Source organism: Mya arenaria, chromosome 3 (genome assembly GCF_026914265.1).
Source record: "Mya arenaria isolate MELC-2E11 chromosome 3, ASM2691426v1".
Taxonomy (NCBI): Eukaryota; Metazoa; Mollusca; class Bivalvia; order Myida; family Myidae; genus Mya; species Mya arenaria.
The window spans coordinates 87,481,304-87,497,391 of NC_069124.1; the positions used below are offsets into that span (position 1 = coordinate 87,481,304).

Consider the following 16,088-nt stretch of genomic DNA (forward strand, 5'->3'; position numbering starts at 1 on the left):
TCAATAAAACCCATTCAGCCGCGTCCTTGATGGCTTACATAAACATTCCTCTTGTTCTATAAATGGTAATAGCGTGATTGTTGTGTATGAGCGTGTTTTGTGAGAAAATATGTTGTAGAGGATCTATACTGTAAAATATTGTTAGCAATGTTTTATATATCACCGTATTGTTCATATGTCTGTTTGTATGTTCTAGGGTTTAATTTTGACACAAGATTTAGGTAAAGCCAGATTTAATTAATTCATGCTTTATATTCATGTATGTTTGATGTATGTTTAAAGGATAATAATTATCACATTCTTATATTAGTATTATTTCCCATTTCAGAATTCGTGGTATCTATCTGTCATACTTCCGACTTTATAAAAGAATCAACTGTGTTTATTTGATTGAGCATCAACACTGACATATTTATAATTAGTGGACGAGTAAATATTACTGGTTACTATTATCTGCAGACCAGCCGGCAATGTAACCCGAGTCATTACACTATTATATGCCAATAAACCAAGGCTACCGTCTTCGCCATATGGGCTAAAAACCGAGATCTTGTACGCGACAAAACAACACGCATAGCCGTCTCACTAACTTTAGTTTGGCGGTCGTTGGAGACAAAATCAAGACAAAAAAATGATTTTTATACATAGGCAATCATATCTTCAAAGACAAATTATAATGCTTCAAAGAACACAAGACAAATCATTTGTTAATTCAGTACAATCCATCGGCCATTTAAAACACTCTTTACAATAAAAGGCGTTCATTCTAAGACCTAATCAGCGTCGTCAACTACGCCATAAGATATTGCACCTAGCTACCAGATTGATTATTTCAAATCAAGCAATGCAATTATATCACAGTCATTTACATCTTGTAATGAACTGAAAGGCCTATACACACTTCTACTAATAGAAGACATTCCCCTGTAAGCATTCTAAAAGTTCAGCAAGCACATCGTTAGATATTTGACCTTGTAAAAAGACTAATTATATCATATGAAGCAATACATATAATTAAGGCTTTGTCACGCACAGACACGCCTTAAACATGAGATCCAATCAGCTGATGACGAGATGGAAGAGGATGGCGTTCCTGTACTTAGGAAGCAGGGTTTCCACCAGGTTGATCTGCAGTGCTCTCCGGAAGTGCTTCACACGGGGCTTGGACAGGGGACAAGCAACATCCATCAGCTGAAGATGAGATGGAAGAGGATGGCATTCCTGTACCAGGGAAGCAGAGTTTCCTCCTGATTGATCCGCAGTGGGCTCCGGAAGTGGTTCAGCATTGGCTCGGACATGGAGCAACCAATGTCCATTTCCGCTAGGGCGCGCCGCCCCTCCTCGTATGTCCGGTGGCCGTACTCCGTGAAGAACGTTGGAACCTTCTCAGCCTGCGGTGACCAGTAAATAAATGAATAAAGTTAAAAGTGTTTTCCCTATTTGCATCCAAGTAACGAACATTCTCCTTCAATTCACTCTCCAATTTTGTAATCATTACAACCTGCAAAAATACAAACGTGGTGGAAATTATTCGGATTTGTTTTTGTCAACAATATGTAGTCTGTGGTGCAGCTCCCAAATAACAGGATGTTCAAATGGGTCGTATCCATGGTGTTTCAATTTACAATGTATGTACGTTTTACTTTCTTGACTACATTAGTTGTATTGTAAATGTAGTCACTATGCACAATCAGACTGAGGTTATTTCAGAATCCTCGGTTTGATTAAGATGGTGGATGTTTCTGGGTGAAGGCATAGTTTCACGAATAGTCAACTTGTATTACTTGGTTGGGGAAATATCACTGTAAGTTTAACTGTGACATAATATCCCTCGGGTCACAATCCACAATTTCCGTAAAATTCAAATAGGCAACTGAAATTGATCATTGTGGAAAGTTGTATTTAAATCTTTCAGTTTTGATAAATGATGTTGCCTATGCCAATAAACAAAAAATCTACCTAAATATTCAGCTAGGGAGAAGTTTGCGGGGTTTAAATGTTGATATCGACACCGGGGAGGTGTTAATATGTTTAGCAGCTTGTTGATACATCCAATGTCTATATCAAATAACAAAATCTCAACCTTTTACTAGATCTACATGCATCCTGGCAACCTTATAATATTGAATGCGTTATTATATCACTCCGTTTTGACTAGGCAACTACTGTTTTACATTAAACGTATTCGTTATACATACTATAAAAATGTAAACATATTTCAACTTCAATAAAAATCAACGAAATAGGATGAAAAGGATAACGATCCTTGTATTAAATTACGATACAATGACGGCAATGACACCAATGTTACGGTGATTCCTCTTCGAGCCTCGAGTTAATTATCGGAAACTACATATACATGTAGTATGTTACGTAATTTACAAGTTATTAAATATCCATTTTACATGTCTAAAGGTTTGTAATAACGGTATAAGAAAAACTTTTTTTTTGTATCTTGATGTTTCTTTTTCCTTTAAAACGATAAGTTTATACAATTGTTTGTTCATAAAGGTTGTTTTTATCAAACATATTTTATGGTTATATTTTACAATAATAATGTTGGCTGGTCCATTTTGATCACGTGACTCTCCATGGTTCAACATCGAAACCTATTCCAAACTGACGTCGCGTTTCGAAGGCATAAATGAACAACAACTCGTACAAATAACGTCAACTTACTTTCAATTTTTCTAGCGTCTTTTTCCATGTTTTGAAAACATACACTCCCACATGGTAGGCTAAGCAAAGAAAAAAAAGAAAAATATTAATAAAATGAAAATGTAGTACGCTGAACAAAATATCAGTAAACCAGAACTGTTTTCATTTGAAAACTGATGTTTCTCCTCTATAGAGCATGTTTAAAGAAGTGGTATCTAATAGTAAAGCATTACAAACAAGAAATGTGTCTTCATGACAAAGATGCCCCCATTTCCCGCCTTTTCACAAAAACAAGGCCCATTATTCCGTCCACGGTCGATGCAAGTGCAAACTAAAATTACCTGTTGCACAACGGAACGGTCGGGGAATAAAAGGCAATACCAAACTTCCCACATCGAATAATTCATACTTGCCATATTGCATTACTATAGATACAGGTGCAGAAGTTAACATGTTGGATAATCTTCCTCTCGAAATTCATGACGCTGGCTTAATTACATATTATGAGACAGGGTAGACACAAGATTCCATGTTTTATGCAATTTTTAATTAATTCAGTGGCTATAACTCTTCCCTCGCCGATTACAGCCATACACAGGATCCTAGGCATGTTGACCAACATTCCTGTAAACGTTCATGGTTACAGGCTCTCATACAAGTTTAGGTAATTGCAAAAATCAACATTGAATGCTCAATATTCCAAACAATCATGGAGTTAAGGGCCATAACTATGCATTTATTAGTCGTTGCAACACACAAAACACAGGTGTACAACTTCACAGGCTTCCATTTAAAGTTTCATCACGTTGGCTTATGTACCTATGGCAAGGGCCATAACTCTTCACATACTTGGTCAAGCCACACACTACTTAACATTCATGTTAAGTTTTATTTCTCTAAAAAATATACTTTCGGTGATAAGCACAACTCAAAATTTTGTGAATGAAAGACAGATTGGCAACTTTGACAAAATCAACATGTATCCATTCTGTCGAAGGGGGAGAAATAATTTACACTATATTAACCTGATAGACATGTGTGTATCAATCAAAAACAGGGAAATGAATACAAGACGGGAAATGTGCAACGTTTCTTTCCACTTATACGCTACAACAACTATTAATCTCAATTTTTCCTTTCATGCATACCCAATGCAAGGCAGGGTTTCCTGTGAGGCGGGGCCACTTTATGGTAAAGACCCCTAACCACCCTGACTTCGAGGCCACCCTCCGAAAACGTCCCTCCATCTTCTGACTTGGAAATACCGGGGCCGTACATGTGAATGCTGATGCGGTAGGTTGGCAGCAAGTAACTGACCTCCTGTATAAAGTGGCAAAAGGGAGAGAATGGTGTTGCTATATCATACATTTGGTGTATAGCTAGACAAAAAGTATCAATAAGAAGAAGAAGAAGAAGAAGAAGAAGAAGAAGAAGAAGAAGAAGAAGAAGAATATTTGTTTTTTTGCAATCATGGAACAATTCTGATTCCAATCATTATCCTATGATGTCGATTAATGACGTTGTTTTATTGGATAAACATTCACTATACTAGATGTTGTAAAAAGAAAATAACACACACAATACCCTTGAGGGAGTAAATCAATTAATCCTCATCCATCAGCAAATGTCATTCCTACAAAGTACATTAGTTTTTTTAGAGACAGTACCTTGAACAGAGGTATGAGTTCCGTTTCCAAGGAGACACCAATCACGTCAATGTAAAGATAATTATCTAGCAGAGACTCCTTCCACAGGGGATCTGTAAAAATATTACTGTCATATGGAATAAAACAAAGAATGGTTGTTGTAACTGTACTTTTCTGGAAATGTCCTTTAGCAGGAATGTCTGCAGAGATACAATCATGCACTGTGTATAACAAACAGAGAAATAATTTGTAATACGAGATGTTAAATTGAATACTATACTTTAATTAATAAAAGTGGGCATAAATATTTTATCTTGATATCCAGAAGTTACTTTTTGCAATGTTGTAACTCCTTACTCACTAACAAACTTGCATAACATAATGTGTAAAGATGCATCTAGAGTAATAATGCAAGGTCTGGATACAAGGTTGAGAATACATAATTAGAACCATGAAGGTCGTATTTCTCTCATTGGGAGAACATTCTGAAGAAATCTAAAAAATTGATAGAAAATGGTCAATGTTTACATATAGTTGAATTAGTTAAGACATATTACACTTAAATTCGATATCAATCTATTTTTCTTAAATACCAACATTATTCACCATTAGGGTTAATTTTTACTTATATTTCAATTTAGATTAAAATAGTCAATAGTTAAAAATCAATATCCAAAGCAGAAGACGTGGCTTCACTAACAGTTGTATTCAAGATGCCACACCAATGTCATAAATAAGGAATACAGGAACGTGCAGTACAGTATTCTTAGGAAAAGGAACTCGGCCTTACATATCTATACTCACAGTGTGTGGGAAGGCTGTGTGTGATGACGTAGTAAAGTGTGAGGGGCCAGTGCAGGATGGCTGCCACTGGGGAGTCGAGACTAAACCCTCGCAGCCGGTAGTATCCTGCCCAGTCTGTCAACTTCCCCGGAGATGGAGATGGGGGGTTCTCAAGGGTCACAGACTCCACTGGCAACACTATACAGTCTTCATCAGGTTGGGATTCTAAAGATAAAGGTTTTTTGTACAGAATAAATTGAGATAAACGAAATCAGACAAGAGTCCAATACTTTCTTTTACATAAACAGGCAAACCTGAGCAGTAAATAATAATTTAAGTATATAATTTAAATCTGTTGACAATGAATAAAACAAGAGTGTGCCTCATAAAATTACTAAAGACATACTAGTGCCCAATAGAAAAAAGAGCTGTCACAGAGCAACAAATCGAAAAAGCAAAAACACAAAGGAATGAGAAAGTAACAAAAAAGCACTATACCGGTAGCTTATTATGACAAAATTAATGTCTCGATTGGGCCTCATTGGATGGATAGCCATTAGTATCTAACATATATGTTGAATAAAATGTTTGATTAAAAACCCATTTATCTTAACAAGCGCATTCAATAGGTCTTCTTAAAATCTGAAATTCAAGATTTCAGGTAAAACACCATAGCATTATAGATACAAAGGGAATAGGTTTCGTTGAATATTGACCACAAAATATTACCTTAAACCAAGAGACAAAAAATGAATGGGTCATCGGCTGGTTTTGTCTACCATGTTTTAGGTTCCTGTCAGTATGCCCAAATATTCTTAATTTATTGATTTGAAACCATTTTCAGTTCAAGTTCACCACAAGACTTTTTCCTAGATCATTCCCTACATGTACTTATCGGTCACATTGACAGATTAAGGAAGTCAAACTTTCAAGTTTTTTTCATTTACGTTAGGCCATTCTGATGACTGTTCAACTGCCAAAATGACTTCGATTGCATGAAACTATGTTCCGTTTACAATGAAACTATAAATCCATATACATTCACATTCATAATTGATTGAAATTAAAATATTGTTTCAAAATTAGCAGCGTTTCCCCATTAGTGCAGCACTCCACCTTTTAAAAAAATGACATATTTGGCAAATTTGCTACACTTTTAAGGTCCATGCATTACACCTAACTATCTCTGCCCCTACCCACCTTTCCTCTCTGAGGTCTTTGGCCTGTCCCCCAATTTAACTGTTTAGGCCCCTGTCAATCCTGCCTTTCTCAGGTCTTAGGCCTGTTCCCCTACTAACTATTTTGGCCCCTAATTTCCTTGTCTACCAGAGGTCACCGACCTGTCCACCAGCATTATACCTAACAACACATATGTGTATGCCCCTTTTACCTATCCAGCCTGTCCTCTTGTATTGCTCCAAACTACTTTGGCTCCTATTACCTTGCCTCTCTGAGGTCTGCTGCTGCATCACACCCATCTCCTCAACTTTCCAGGCCCCTTGCTGATATACACCTTGTGCACGCAAAAATTGCTCAACATTAAAATCTGGGTCACTAGTCTCTGAAAGAGAACAGAGTTGAAACTATCATCTAAATGGGTCACTAGTCTCTGAAAGAGAACAGAGTTGAAACCATCATCTAAATGGGTCACTAGTCTCTGAAAGAGAACAGAGTTGAAACTATCATCTAAATAAAGAACAAGTTAACACAAGCTGGCTTTATACATTTGCTTTCAAATTGTGTATTGTATTGGATTATATCAATTAATACATCCACCTACACTTCCCATACATACAGTTAAAATAACTAAAATAATTGGTTATACTAAAAAGTGTGTATATTAACTAAAATAACTCAATGATTCTCCCAAAACTTACCATTCATGAATGTAAAGGGAAGCTTAGCCATATCAGCCCCAAAGTCCATATAGATTTTGAATCGCTCACACCAGATCCTGTGGCTGTAGTTAATGAGGGCACCTGTCTGATTCCAGTCTGTCATCCTGCAACTCTCACTGCAGTACCAAACTGCCTCACATGACCTGCTACAAAGCACGACACAGCACAATTCAACCTCACATGACCTGCTACAAAGCACGACACAGTACCACTCAACCTCACATGACCTGCTACAAAGCACGACACAGTACCACTCAACCTCACATGACCTGCTACAAAGCACGACACAGTACCACTCAACCTCTCATGACATGCTACAAAGCACGACACAGTACCACTCAACCTCACATGACCTGCTACAAAGCACGACACAGTACCACTCAACCTCACATGACCTGCTACAAAGCACGACACAGTACCACTCAACCTCACATGACCTGCTACAAAGCACGATACAGTACCACTCAACCTCACATGACCTGCTACAAAGCACGACACAGTACCACTCAACCTCACATGACCTGCTACAAAGCACGACACAGTACCACTCAACCTCACATGACCTGCTACAAAGCACGACACAGTACCACTCAACCTCACATGACCTGCTACAAAGCAAGACACAGTACCACTCAACCTTAGATGACCTGCTACAAAGCAAGACACAGTACCACTCAACCTCACATGACCTGCTACAAAGCATGACACGGTACCACTCAACCCCACATGACCTGCTACAAAGCACTACACAGTACCACTCAACCCTACATGACCTGCTACAAAGCACGACACAGCACCACTCAACCTCACATGACCAGCTACAAAGCACGACACAGCACCACTCAACCTCACATGACCTGCTACAAAGCACGACACACTACCACTCAACCTCCCATGACCTGCTACAAAGAACGACACAGTACCACTCAACCTCACATGACCTGCTACAAAGCACGACACAGTACCACTCAACCTCACATGACCTGCTACAAAGAACGTCACAGTACCACTCAACCTCAGATGATCTGCTACAAAGTAGGACACGGTACCACTCAACCACACATGACCAGCTGCAAAGCACGACACAGTACCACTCAACCTCACATGACCTGCTACAAAGCATGACACAGCACCACTCAACCTCACATGACCAGCTACAAAGCACGACACGGTACCACTCAACCTCACATGACCTGCTACAAAGCACAACACAGTACCACTCAACCTCACATGACCTGCTACAAAGCACGACACAGTACCACTCAACCTCACATGACCTGCTACAAAGCACAACACAGTACCACTCAACCTCACATGACCTGCTACAAAGCACTACACAGTACCACTCAACCTCACATGACCTGCTACGAAGAACAACATGGTACCACTCAACCTCACATGACCTGCTACAAAGCACGACCCGGTACCACTCAACCCCACATGACCTGCTACAAAGCACGACCCGGTACCACTCAACCCCACATGACCTGCTACAAAGCACGACACAGTACCACTCAACCCTACATGACCTGCTACAAAGCTCATCACATTTCCACTCAACCTCACATGACCAGCTACAAAGAACGACACAGTACGACTCAACCTCACATGACCTGCTACAAAGCACGATACAGTACCACTCAACCTCACATGAACTGTTACAAAGCACGACACAGTACCACTCAACCTCACATGACCTGCTACAAAGCACGAAACAGTACCACTCAACCTCACATGACCTGCTACAAAGCACGACACAGTACCACTCAACCTCACATGACCTGCTACAAAGCAAGACACAGTACCACTCAACCTTAGATGACCTGCTACAAAGCAAGACACAGTACCACTCAACCTCACATGACCTGCTACAAAGCATGACACGGTACCACTCAACCCCACATGACCTGCTACAAAGCACTACACAGAACCACTCAACCCTACGTGACCTGCTACAAAGCACGACACAGCACCACTCAACCTCACATGACCAGCTACAAAGCACGACACAGCACCACTCAACCTCACATGACCTGCTACAAAGCACGACACACTACCACTCAACCTCACATGACCTGCTACAAAGAACGACACAGTACCACTCAACCTCACATGGCCTGCTACAAAGCACGACACAGCACCACTCAACCTCACATGACCAGCTACAAAGCACAACACAGCACCACTCAACCTCACATGACCTGTTACAAAGCACGACACAGTACCACTCAACCTCACATGACCTGTTACAAAGCACGACAGGGTACCACTCAACCCCACATGACCTGCTACAAAGCACTACACAGTACCACTCAACCCTACATGACCTGCTACAAAGCACGACACATAACTCAACCTCACATGACCTGCTACAAAGCACGACACAGTACCACTCAACCTCCCATGACCTGCTACAAAGCACGACACAGTACCACTCAACCTCACATGACCTGCTACAAAGCACGACACAGTACCACTCAACCTCACATGGCCTGCTACAAAGCACGACACAGCACCACTCAACCTCACATGACCTGTTACAAAGCACGACACAGTACCACTCAACCTCACATGACCTGCTACAAAGCATGACACAGCACCACTCAACCTCACATGACCTGCTACAAAGCATGACACAGTACCACTCCACCTCACATGACCTTCTACAAAGCACGACACAGTACCACTCAACCTCACATGACCTGCTACAAAGAACAACACAGTACCACTCAACCTCACATGACCTGCTACAAAGCAAGACACAGTACCTCTCAACCTCTCATGACCTTCTACAAAGCATGACACAGTACCACTCAACCTCACATGACCTGCTACAAAGCATGACACGTTACCACTCAACCCCACATGACCTGCTACAAAGCACTACACAGTACCACTCAACCCAACATGACCTGGTACAAAGCACGACACAGCACCACTCAACCTCACATGACCAGCTACAAAGCACGACACAGCACCACTCAACCTCACATGACCTGCTACAAAGCACGACACAGTACCACTCAACCTCACATGACCTGCTACAAAGCACGACACGGTACCACTCAACCTCACATGACCTGCTACAAAGCACGACACAGTACCACTCAACCTCACATGACCTGTTACAAAGCACCACACGGTACCACTCAACCTCACATGACCTGCTACAAAGCAAGACACAGTACCACTCAACCTTAGATGACCTGCTACAAAGCAAGACACAGTACCACTCAACCTCACATGACCTGCTACAAAGCAAGACACAGTACCACTCAACCTCACATGACCTGTTACAAAGCACGACACAGTACCACTCAACCTCACATGACCTGTTACAAAGCACGACACAGTACCACTCAACCTCACATGACCTGCTACAAAGCACGACACAGTACCACTCAACCTCACATGACCTGTTACAAAGCACGACACAGTACAACTCAACCTCACATGACCTGTTACAAAGCACGACACAGTACCACTCAACCTCACATGACCTGCTACAAAGCACAACACAGTACCACTCAACCTCGCATGACCTGCTACAAAGCACTACACAGCACCACTCAACCTCACATGACCTGCTACAAAGCACAACAGTCAGTACCACTCAACCTCACATGACCTGCTACAAAGCACAACAGTCAGTACCACTCAACCTCACATGACCTGCTACAAAGCACAACACAGTACCACTCAACATCACATGACCTGCTACAAAGCACAACACAGTACCACTCAACCTCACATGACCTGCTACAAAGCACAACACAGTACCTCTCAACCTCACATGACCTGCTACAAAAAATACAACACTGCCTCAAATGACCCCTTACACACAAAAAACCCAACTTCATTCTTGATCAAATGAAGGTTAATATGCCAGTTCTTTTGTGATAGTAGGCTTTAACCAGTGCTGTCCCTAACACATGTACCAATATAAGCCTTGTGTTAACAAGGTTAAAACAAATTATATTTAATTAAATTCTTATTTGAGGACTACATTTCAAACTTTCATGGCAATCATTCTGAAGAGTTATTGGACTTCAATTGTGCTAATATAATGTACTACTGTCAGTATTCAATATTTCATGTGATTATGAATTTAACTGAGGACAAGAAACATACCAGGATTAGTGAAGTTATTTTGTGAACTTTTGGAACTTGGACATGATTCTTTATTGAAGATATTTAAATTTTAGCATTACTTATTTGAAATTATTGTTGTATAACTGTTAGTAAATAAATTCTGTTGCTTTATAAAGTGTTGTTTTTTTCTTTCTCTGTTGTATTTGATGTTCATCACAACAGAAATTACCTAACTAAGGTCATCGATGCTATAACAGCATTTCCCATGACAAGGAGGGCATTTAACTGCCAACACCGCACCTTATGTCAAACAGACTGCATACATTCATAAATATCTAACTAGTGTTTCAGGAGAACTGTGAAAAGCTTAAAGCAAGTTGTTACTGCAAGACAATTATCTGTGGCTCAGTTTTAATCAAACAGATAGATAGGTTAAAGACATGTACGTTCTAAAGCGTATATCACGATTTTTAAGCTATTTGATTCGTTAAATACTGCTTTTGAAGGGACTCACTCACAGATCATGTTGGAAAATATCTTTTATCTTGTTTTAATTTACCTTACTTTTAGGAACAAGCAGCAAACAGCAACTGCCAAACACTCATTTGAACATAATTTTGTGAATTGAAGCCTAAAAAAATTCAATTTTAAATAGTATTACTTAAGCTTTTCTGCAGATCAGAGCATTTCTGTTCTATTTTCTTAATAATTATTAGCAAAAGAGCACTAATTTGAAGTTTGATGATGTTTGATCATTGAAAGAAGCTCTATGTTCACACACAAAACATGAATTAGGCTCTTTAATAAATTCATCAACATGGTAAAGGTACCATTTAATCATGCCTGTCCCAGACTTGCCGCACAAACTGCATCTGGACAACCTTGTTGAGTCACACGCCATTATTGTGTTGGCCAGTGTGTGTGGTTTCTGAAAACAAAGTAATGAGGATAAATCTTCATATAGGTAAAAAATGACATATTTTTGTCAGAGGTTTACACTCTAGTTCTGCTTAAGACTCGGTGATTTGAGGGGAAATTTTCCATCCTGCACCTTCCAAATTGGGAAAATTACCTGACTGCTGAGAAATACAAAGCCATGCAAAAAATAGCTGATGCAGATTTAGCGCGGCCATTTATCCAGTGAGTTTTATGAAATCAGAAGCTATTCAAATCTAAAATTGATAGGAAACACTTTACTGACCCTTTGAATAAATGTTTCTTCAGGAAAAAACAACACTTAAATTAAAATCAAAGACTAATATTAGGCATAAAAAGATGGGCAGTTGCTAGTCATTGCCTTCCTGTTAAAATATTTGCCTACACAAATTGTCGATGTAAATAATGAAAACATGGTTATTTAAAAAACATTATAAAAAACTGTATTATTGGCTGGTGTGTATATGATTTTTTTTTGTGGAAATGAAAAGGAATTTAAGCTAATCATATATACTATAGGTATAGTATTTGATTTTTAGCATTGGACTTTTAGAGTTTATAGTTGTGGCGTTATACAGTCAACATAAACCTACATATTATCCAAATAAGAAAAACATTTCCCTGATTGCCTATTTTCGTGGCCAAGGACATATTTTCCTGATTGCCTATTTTTGTGGCCAAGGACATATTTCCCTGATTACCTATTTTCGTGGCCAAGGACATATTTCCCTGATTGCCTATTTTCGTGGCCAAGGACATATTTCCCTGATTGCCTATTTTCGTGGCCAGGGACATATTTCCCTGATTGCCTATTTTCGTGGCCAGGGACATATTTCCCTGATTGCCTATTTTCGTGGCCAAGGACATATTTCCCTGATTGCCTATTTTCGTGGCCAAGGATATTTCCCTGATTGCCTATAATTTTCGTGGCCAAGGACATATTTCCCTGATTGCCTATTTTCGTGGCCAAGGACATAATGCAGTAATTAAGAATTGCTTAAATACATTAAATTTAAGATAAGACAGCGGATGGGAAATTGTCAGAGGTCAATGCACCGAACACCTGTACTGGTTGAGAAGTAGTTTCCAACAATTTTAAAGGTTTTTATTCAATTATTTTTGTGTTTTTATATCCATACTAAATGATGTGATTATTTTTTTACACATGTGACATTATACACAGTATATCTAATAGGGGCACCAAGGGGGTACTTACACCATTCTGATTTGCTGGTGATGAGAAGCAGTTTCCAACAAATTGGTTTTGTGGTGCTTATCAAAAAAAAATATTGTTTTATCTGTTTACTAATTAACTAAATAATAGTCTATAAAAAGAAAATATTGTTTAATTTTAAGCATATATATACAAAAAACTATTATTTGGAATCAATATTTCTTTAATGTCAAATTATTTCTTTATGATATTTTAATTCATTTCGGAGAAAAACTTGTGATTGTTAACATCTGAGTGAATGTGGACATAAAAATACATGTAGCATGACAATACTGTTGGCAAATATGTACACAATAATTATCGTTTGTGATAGTCATTTTAGGAAAACCTTGTAGTTATTATTAGTGTTACGGTCTGCTGTAGGCAGATGTGTGTTGATAGTATAACATTCCGTAATAGACAGAAGTATGTTCATAGTATGTATGTTTACTTGGTTGGTAATATGCAAATTAGCAAAGCACAGGGTTTCCACATTTTTCTGCAAGTAAAATTCCAGACTTTTTCCAGACTTTTTCAAGTTTTTTTTTTGCAAATTCCAAACTTTCTCTCAACCTTTTTCACAGTTATTACAACGAAACATTTCAGTCAAATAACTTATTTGCCATATTTAACATTTATTAACAACTTGTTAAAAAACATCAAATGTCATTTTCAAAGGGTGTTATTCTCAAAAACAAAACCTTTCACTTTCTGAACTTCTTAGACATTTATTGAACAACATGATGAACCTTTAGCATGCTGAATACTATTGACCTCTGTGAACAGTGTAGACACGGATCAGCTGGCATGATCAGGGTCTAGGCTATTTGTATTTGCTACTTGGAAACTTAAAGGCTTACCTACTATTTGTGCATAGAACAGTGTGGACCCTGATCAGTCAGCATGGTTTGGTGCTGGTTGTTCTCCGTATACAATACCAATTTTCGTAATTGGTGGATAAATGCATGCTTAAGATAAAAATAATGAAATATCACATTAAAAAAAGTTTTACTCTCTGAACAAAAACTTACTTTCTGAACATTTTTTAAAGCTGCACTCTCATAGATACTATTTTAACAACTTATTTCATTTCTTGTCTGAGATAGATCAACTTTTGACGTAAATATCTGCAAACCAACGATAAAAGATTGCCGACAAAAAATCAGATCGCTGATTTTCATATTTATGTTCGAAAACTTATGTTTTATGGTTTATTAATGGTTAAATAAATATGTTTAAAACACCAATTTTTTATCTTAAATATAAATATCTGGTATCTATCTTTCTGCCAGCAATCTTGAATAATTGGTTTTCATGGATTTTTGCCAATATATTGGCTTGTTCCAAGACAAAAGTAAAAAACTTGTCAAATTGTGCAATCCATGAGAGGGAAGCTTTAAACATTTATTGAACAACTTGAACGCATAACATCCAGTGTCATTTTAAAAGAGTTTAACTCTCTTTAAAAAATCTACTTGCATCAGTGAGCATGCAATTCAGCTATTTCTGAACATCAATCCATGGGTGAAAATGCAAAATGGCCAAAGAACTGTGGTCTTCTCAATGTCTAAAAAATAGGAGCAAGGTCAGTCTAAAGGCATGATCATTCATAGATTCACACTTGAATAGCAAATATTTGTCAGGCTGTGTAGCACTTCGCAGACTAGTAAGATCATTGCAATTAACATTCATGTATGTTATTGACAGCGTATCTCAAGTTTATTTTAATGAACTTGGGCCAATTTCACGTATTAAAATATCTTTCGATGAATGCAGGGATCGCTAATTATCCATGATCATTAGCATACTGTAGATTTAAAATATCGTTGTATATTGCACCCACAATTCTTACTGACAGCGTATATAAAGCGAATCCCGACAAACTGCGGCCAATTTCTCGTTTTAACTTAAAATAACTTTTAAATGCAGACGGCAGTGCAGACACAGCTACTATGACAAATAATTAACACTTGCATGTGGTAACGGAAACCTTCTTAGTCTCGATCATTCAGACACTCTGATCAGAGTCAATTCAATACAGAACAGTGTCAGATGCAAGCGTCTAGATGATCAAGAGTACTTACTTTTACCTAGTTTCGTACCAAAAAAAGTTCGAACTTTAAATATTACTTTTCCTGACTTTTTCCCGATTTTAACCTATAATTGCAAAATTCAAGGCATTTTCACGACTGGGAACAGACTTTTCGATATTCCCAACTTTTTCTCGTTTTCCCGGTAGTGTGGGAACCCTGAAAGCACAGGTTCTGTGTGGATTGAGAATTTACTGTTTATAAAGACCAGTGGACCTCTTCACAGTCAAGCATGCTTTTCTCTGTAGGGATCTGTTTACCTTGTTGGTGTCACACATTACATCAGATATGCAAATTAGGTTTACATGCGCAATTCAGTGCGCGTGATGACACCCCACCTGTGAAATTGTGTACAAATGGAAAAATAAACATGAAACATAAAATATTAATAATGATTACTTACACGTCTCCTTGTGAACTTCAGCTTTAGATTGCTAAGTAGCCATACTGTAGAATTGAATTGCAGTACCTTCTTTCAAAAGGTCTAAAAAAAGTAAGTGAAAAGACTGCTTTACATTGGAAACTGATTTTCAACTAGTTTTTTTAAAAAAGTGTTACATATTGAATATTTCCAAAAGCCATTTCTTATTATATTCATGCAGACAATTACAAAAAGTAAGATGGATTAGACTTTACACATGAAGAAATTTCTACTTACATGATTTGATTTAATCATACTGTAAAATACATAATTTTCTACCTGAAATACTAACAAAATTCCAATTGTTTACATTCAAAATATAACAATTTTGAAACAAAGGGGCGTTATAGT

At 38.2% G+C, this 16,088-nt stretch overlaps 1 protein-coding gene across 2 annotated transcripts; it reads right to left on the reverse strand.

Moving 5' to 3' along the window:
* Positions 1 to 635: 635 nt before the first annotated feature.
* On the reverse strand, positions 636 to 16,068 carry LOC128228263 (zinc finger MYND domain-containing protein 15-like). Of its 2 annotated transcripts, none has more exons than XM_052939458.1 (10): positions 16,017 to 16,068; positions 15,720 to 15,800; positions 11,908 to 12,005; positions 6,965 to 7,131; positions 6,529 to 6,648; positions 5,109 to 5,312; positions 4,326 to 4,417; positions 3,807 to 3,978; positions 2,680 to 2,738; positions 636 to 1,391 (listed from the first exon to the last, which is right to left on the reverse strand). In XM_052939458.1, exons 3-10 carry the CDS (start codon positions 11,976 to 11,978, stop codon positions 1,188 to 1,190), a joined length of 1,089 nt encoding a protein of 362 aa, XP_052795418.1. In that variant the 5' UTR covers positions 11,979 to 12,005; positions 15,720 to 15,800; positions 16,017 to 16,068; the 3' UTR covers positions 636 to 1,187. The 2 variants fall into 2 exon arrangements, with proteins under 2 accessions (XP_052795418.1, XP_052795419.1); XM_052939459.1 differs by having other exon boundaries at positions 15,975 to 16,054.
* Between the last annotated feature and the right edge of the window lie 20 nt (positions 16,069 to 16,088).

Coding starts and splice junctions, on each gene's coding strand:
- LOC128228263 (XM_052939458.1), bottom strand. CDS start 11,978: ATGGCGTGTGACTCAACAAGGTTGTCCAGATGCAGTTTGTGCGGCAAG. Junction 5,313..6,528: donor GCAGACCTCAGAGAGGCAAG/GTAATAGGAGCC, acceptor CTTTATCTTTAG/AATCCCAACCTGATGAAGAC. Junction 3,979..4,325: donor AACTCATACCTCTGTTCAAG/GTACTGTCTCTA, acceptor CACTTTATACAG/GAGGTCAGTTACTTGCTGCC.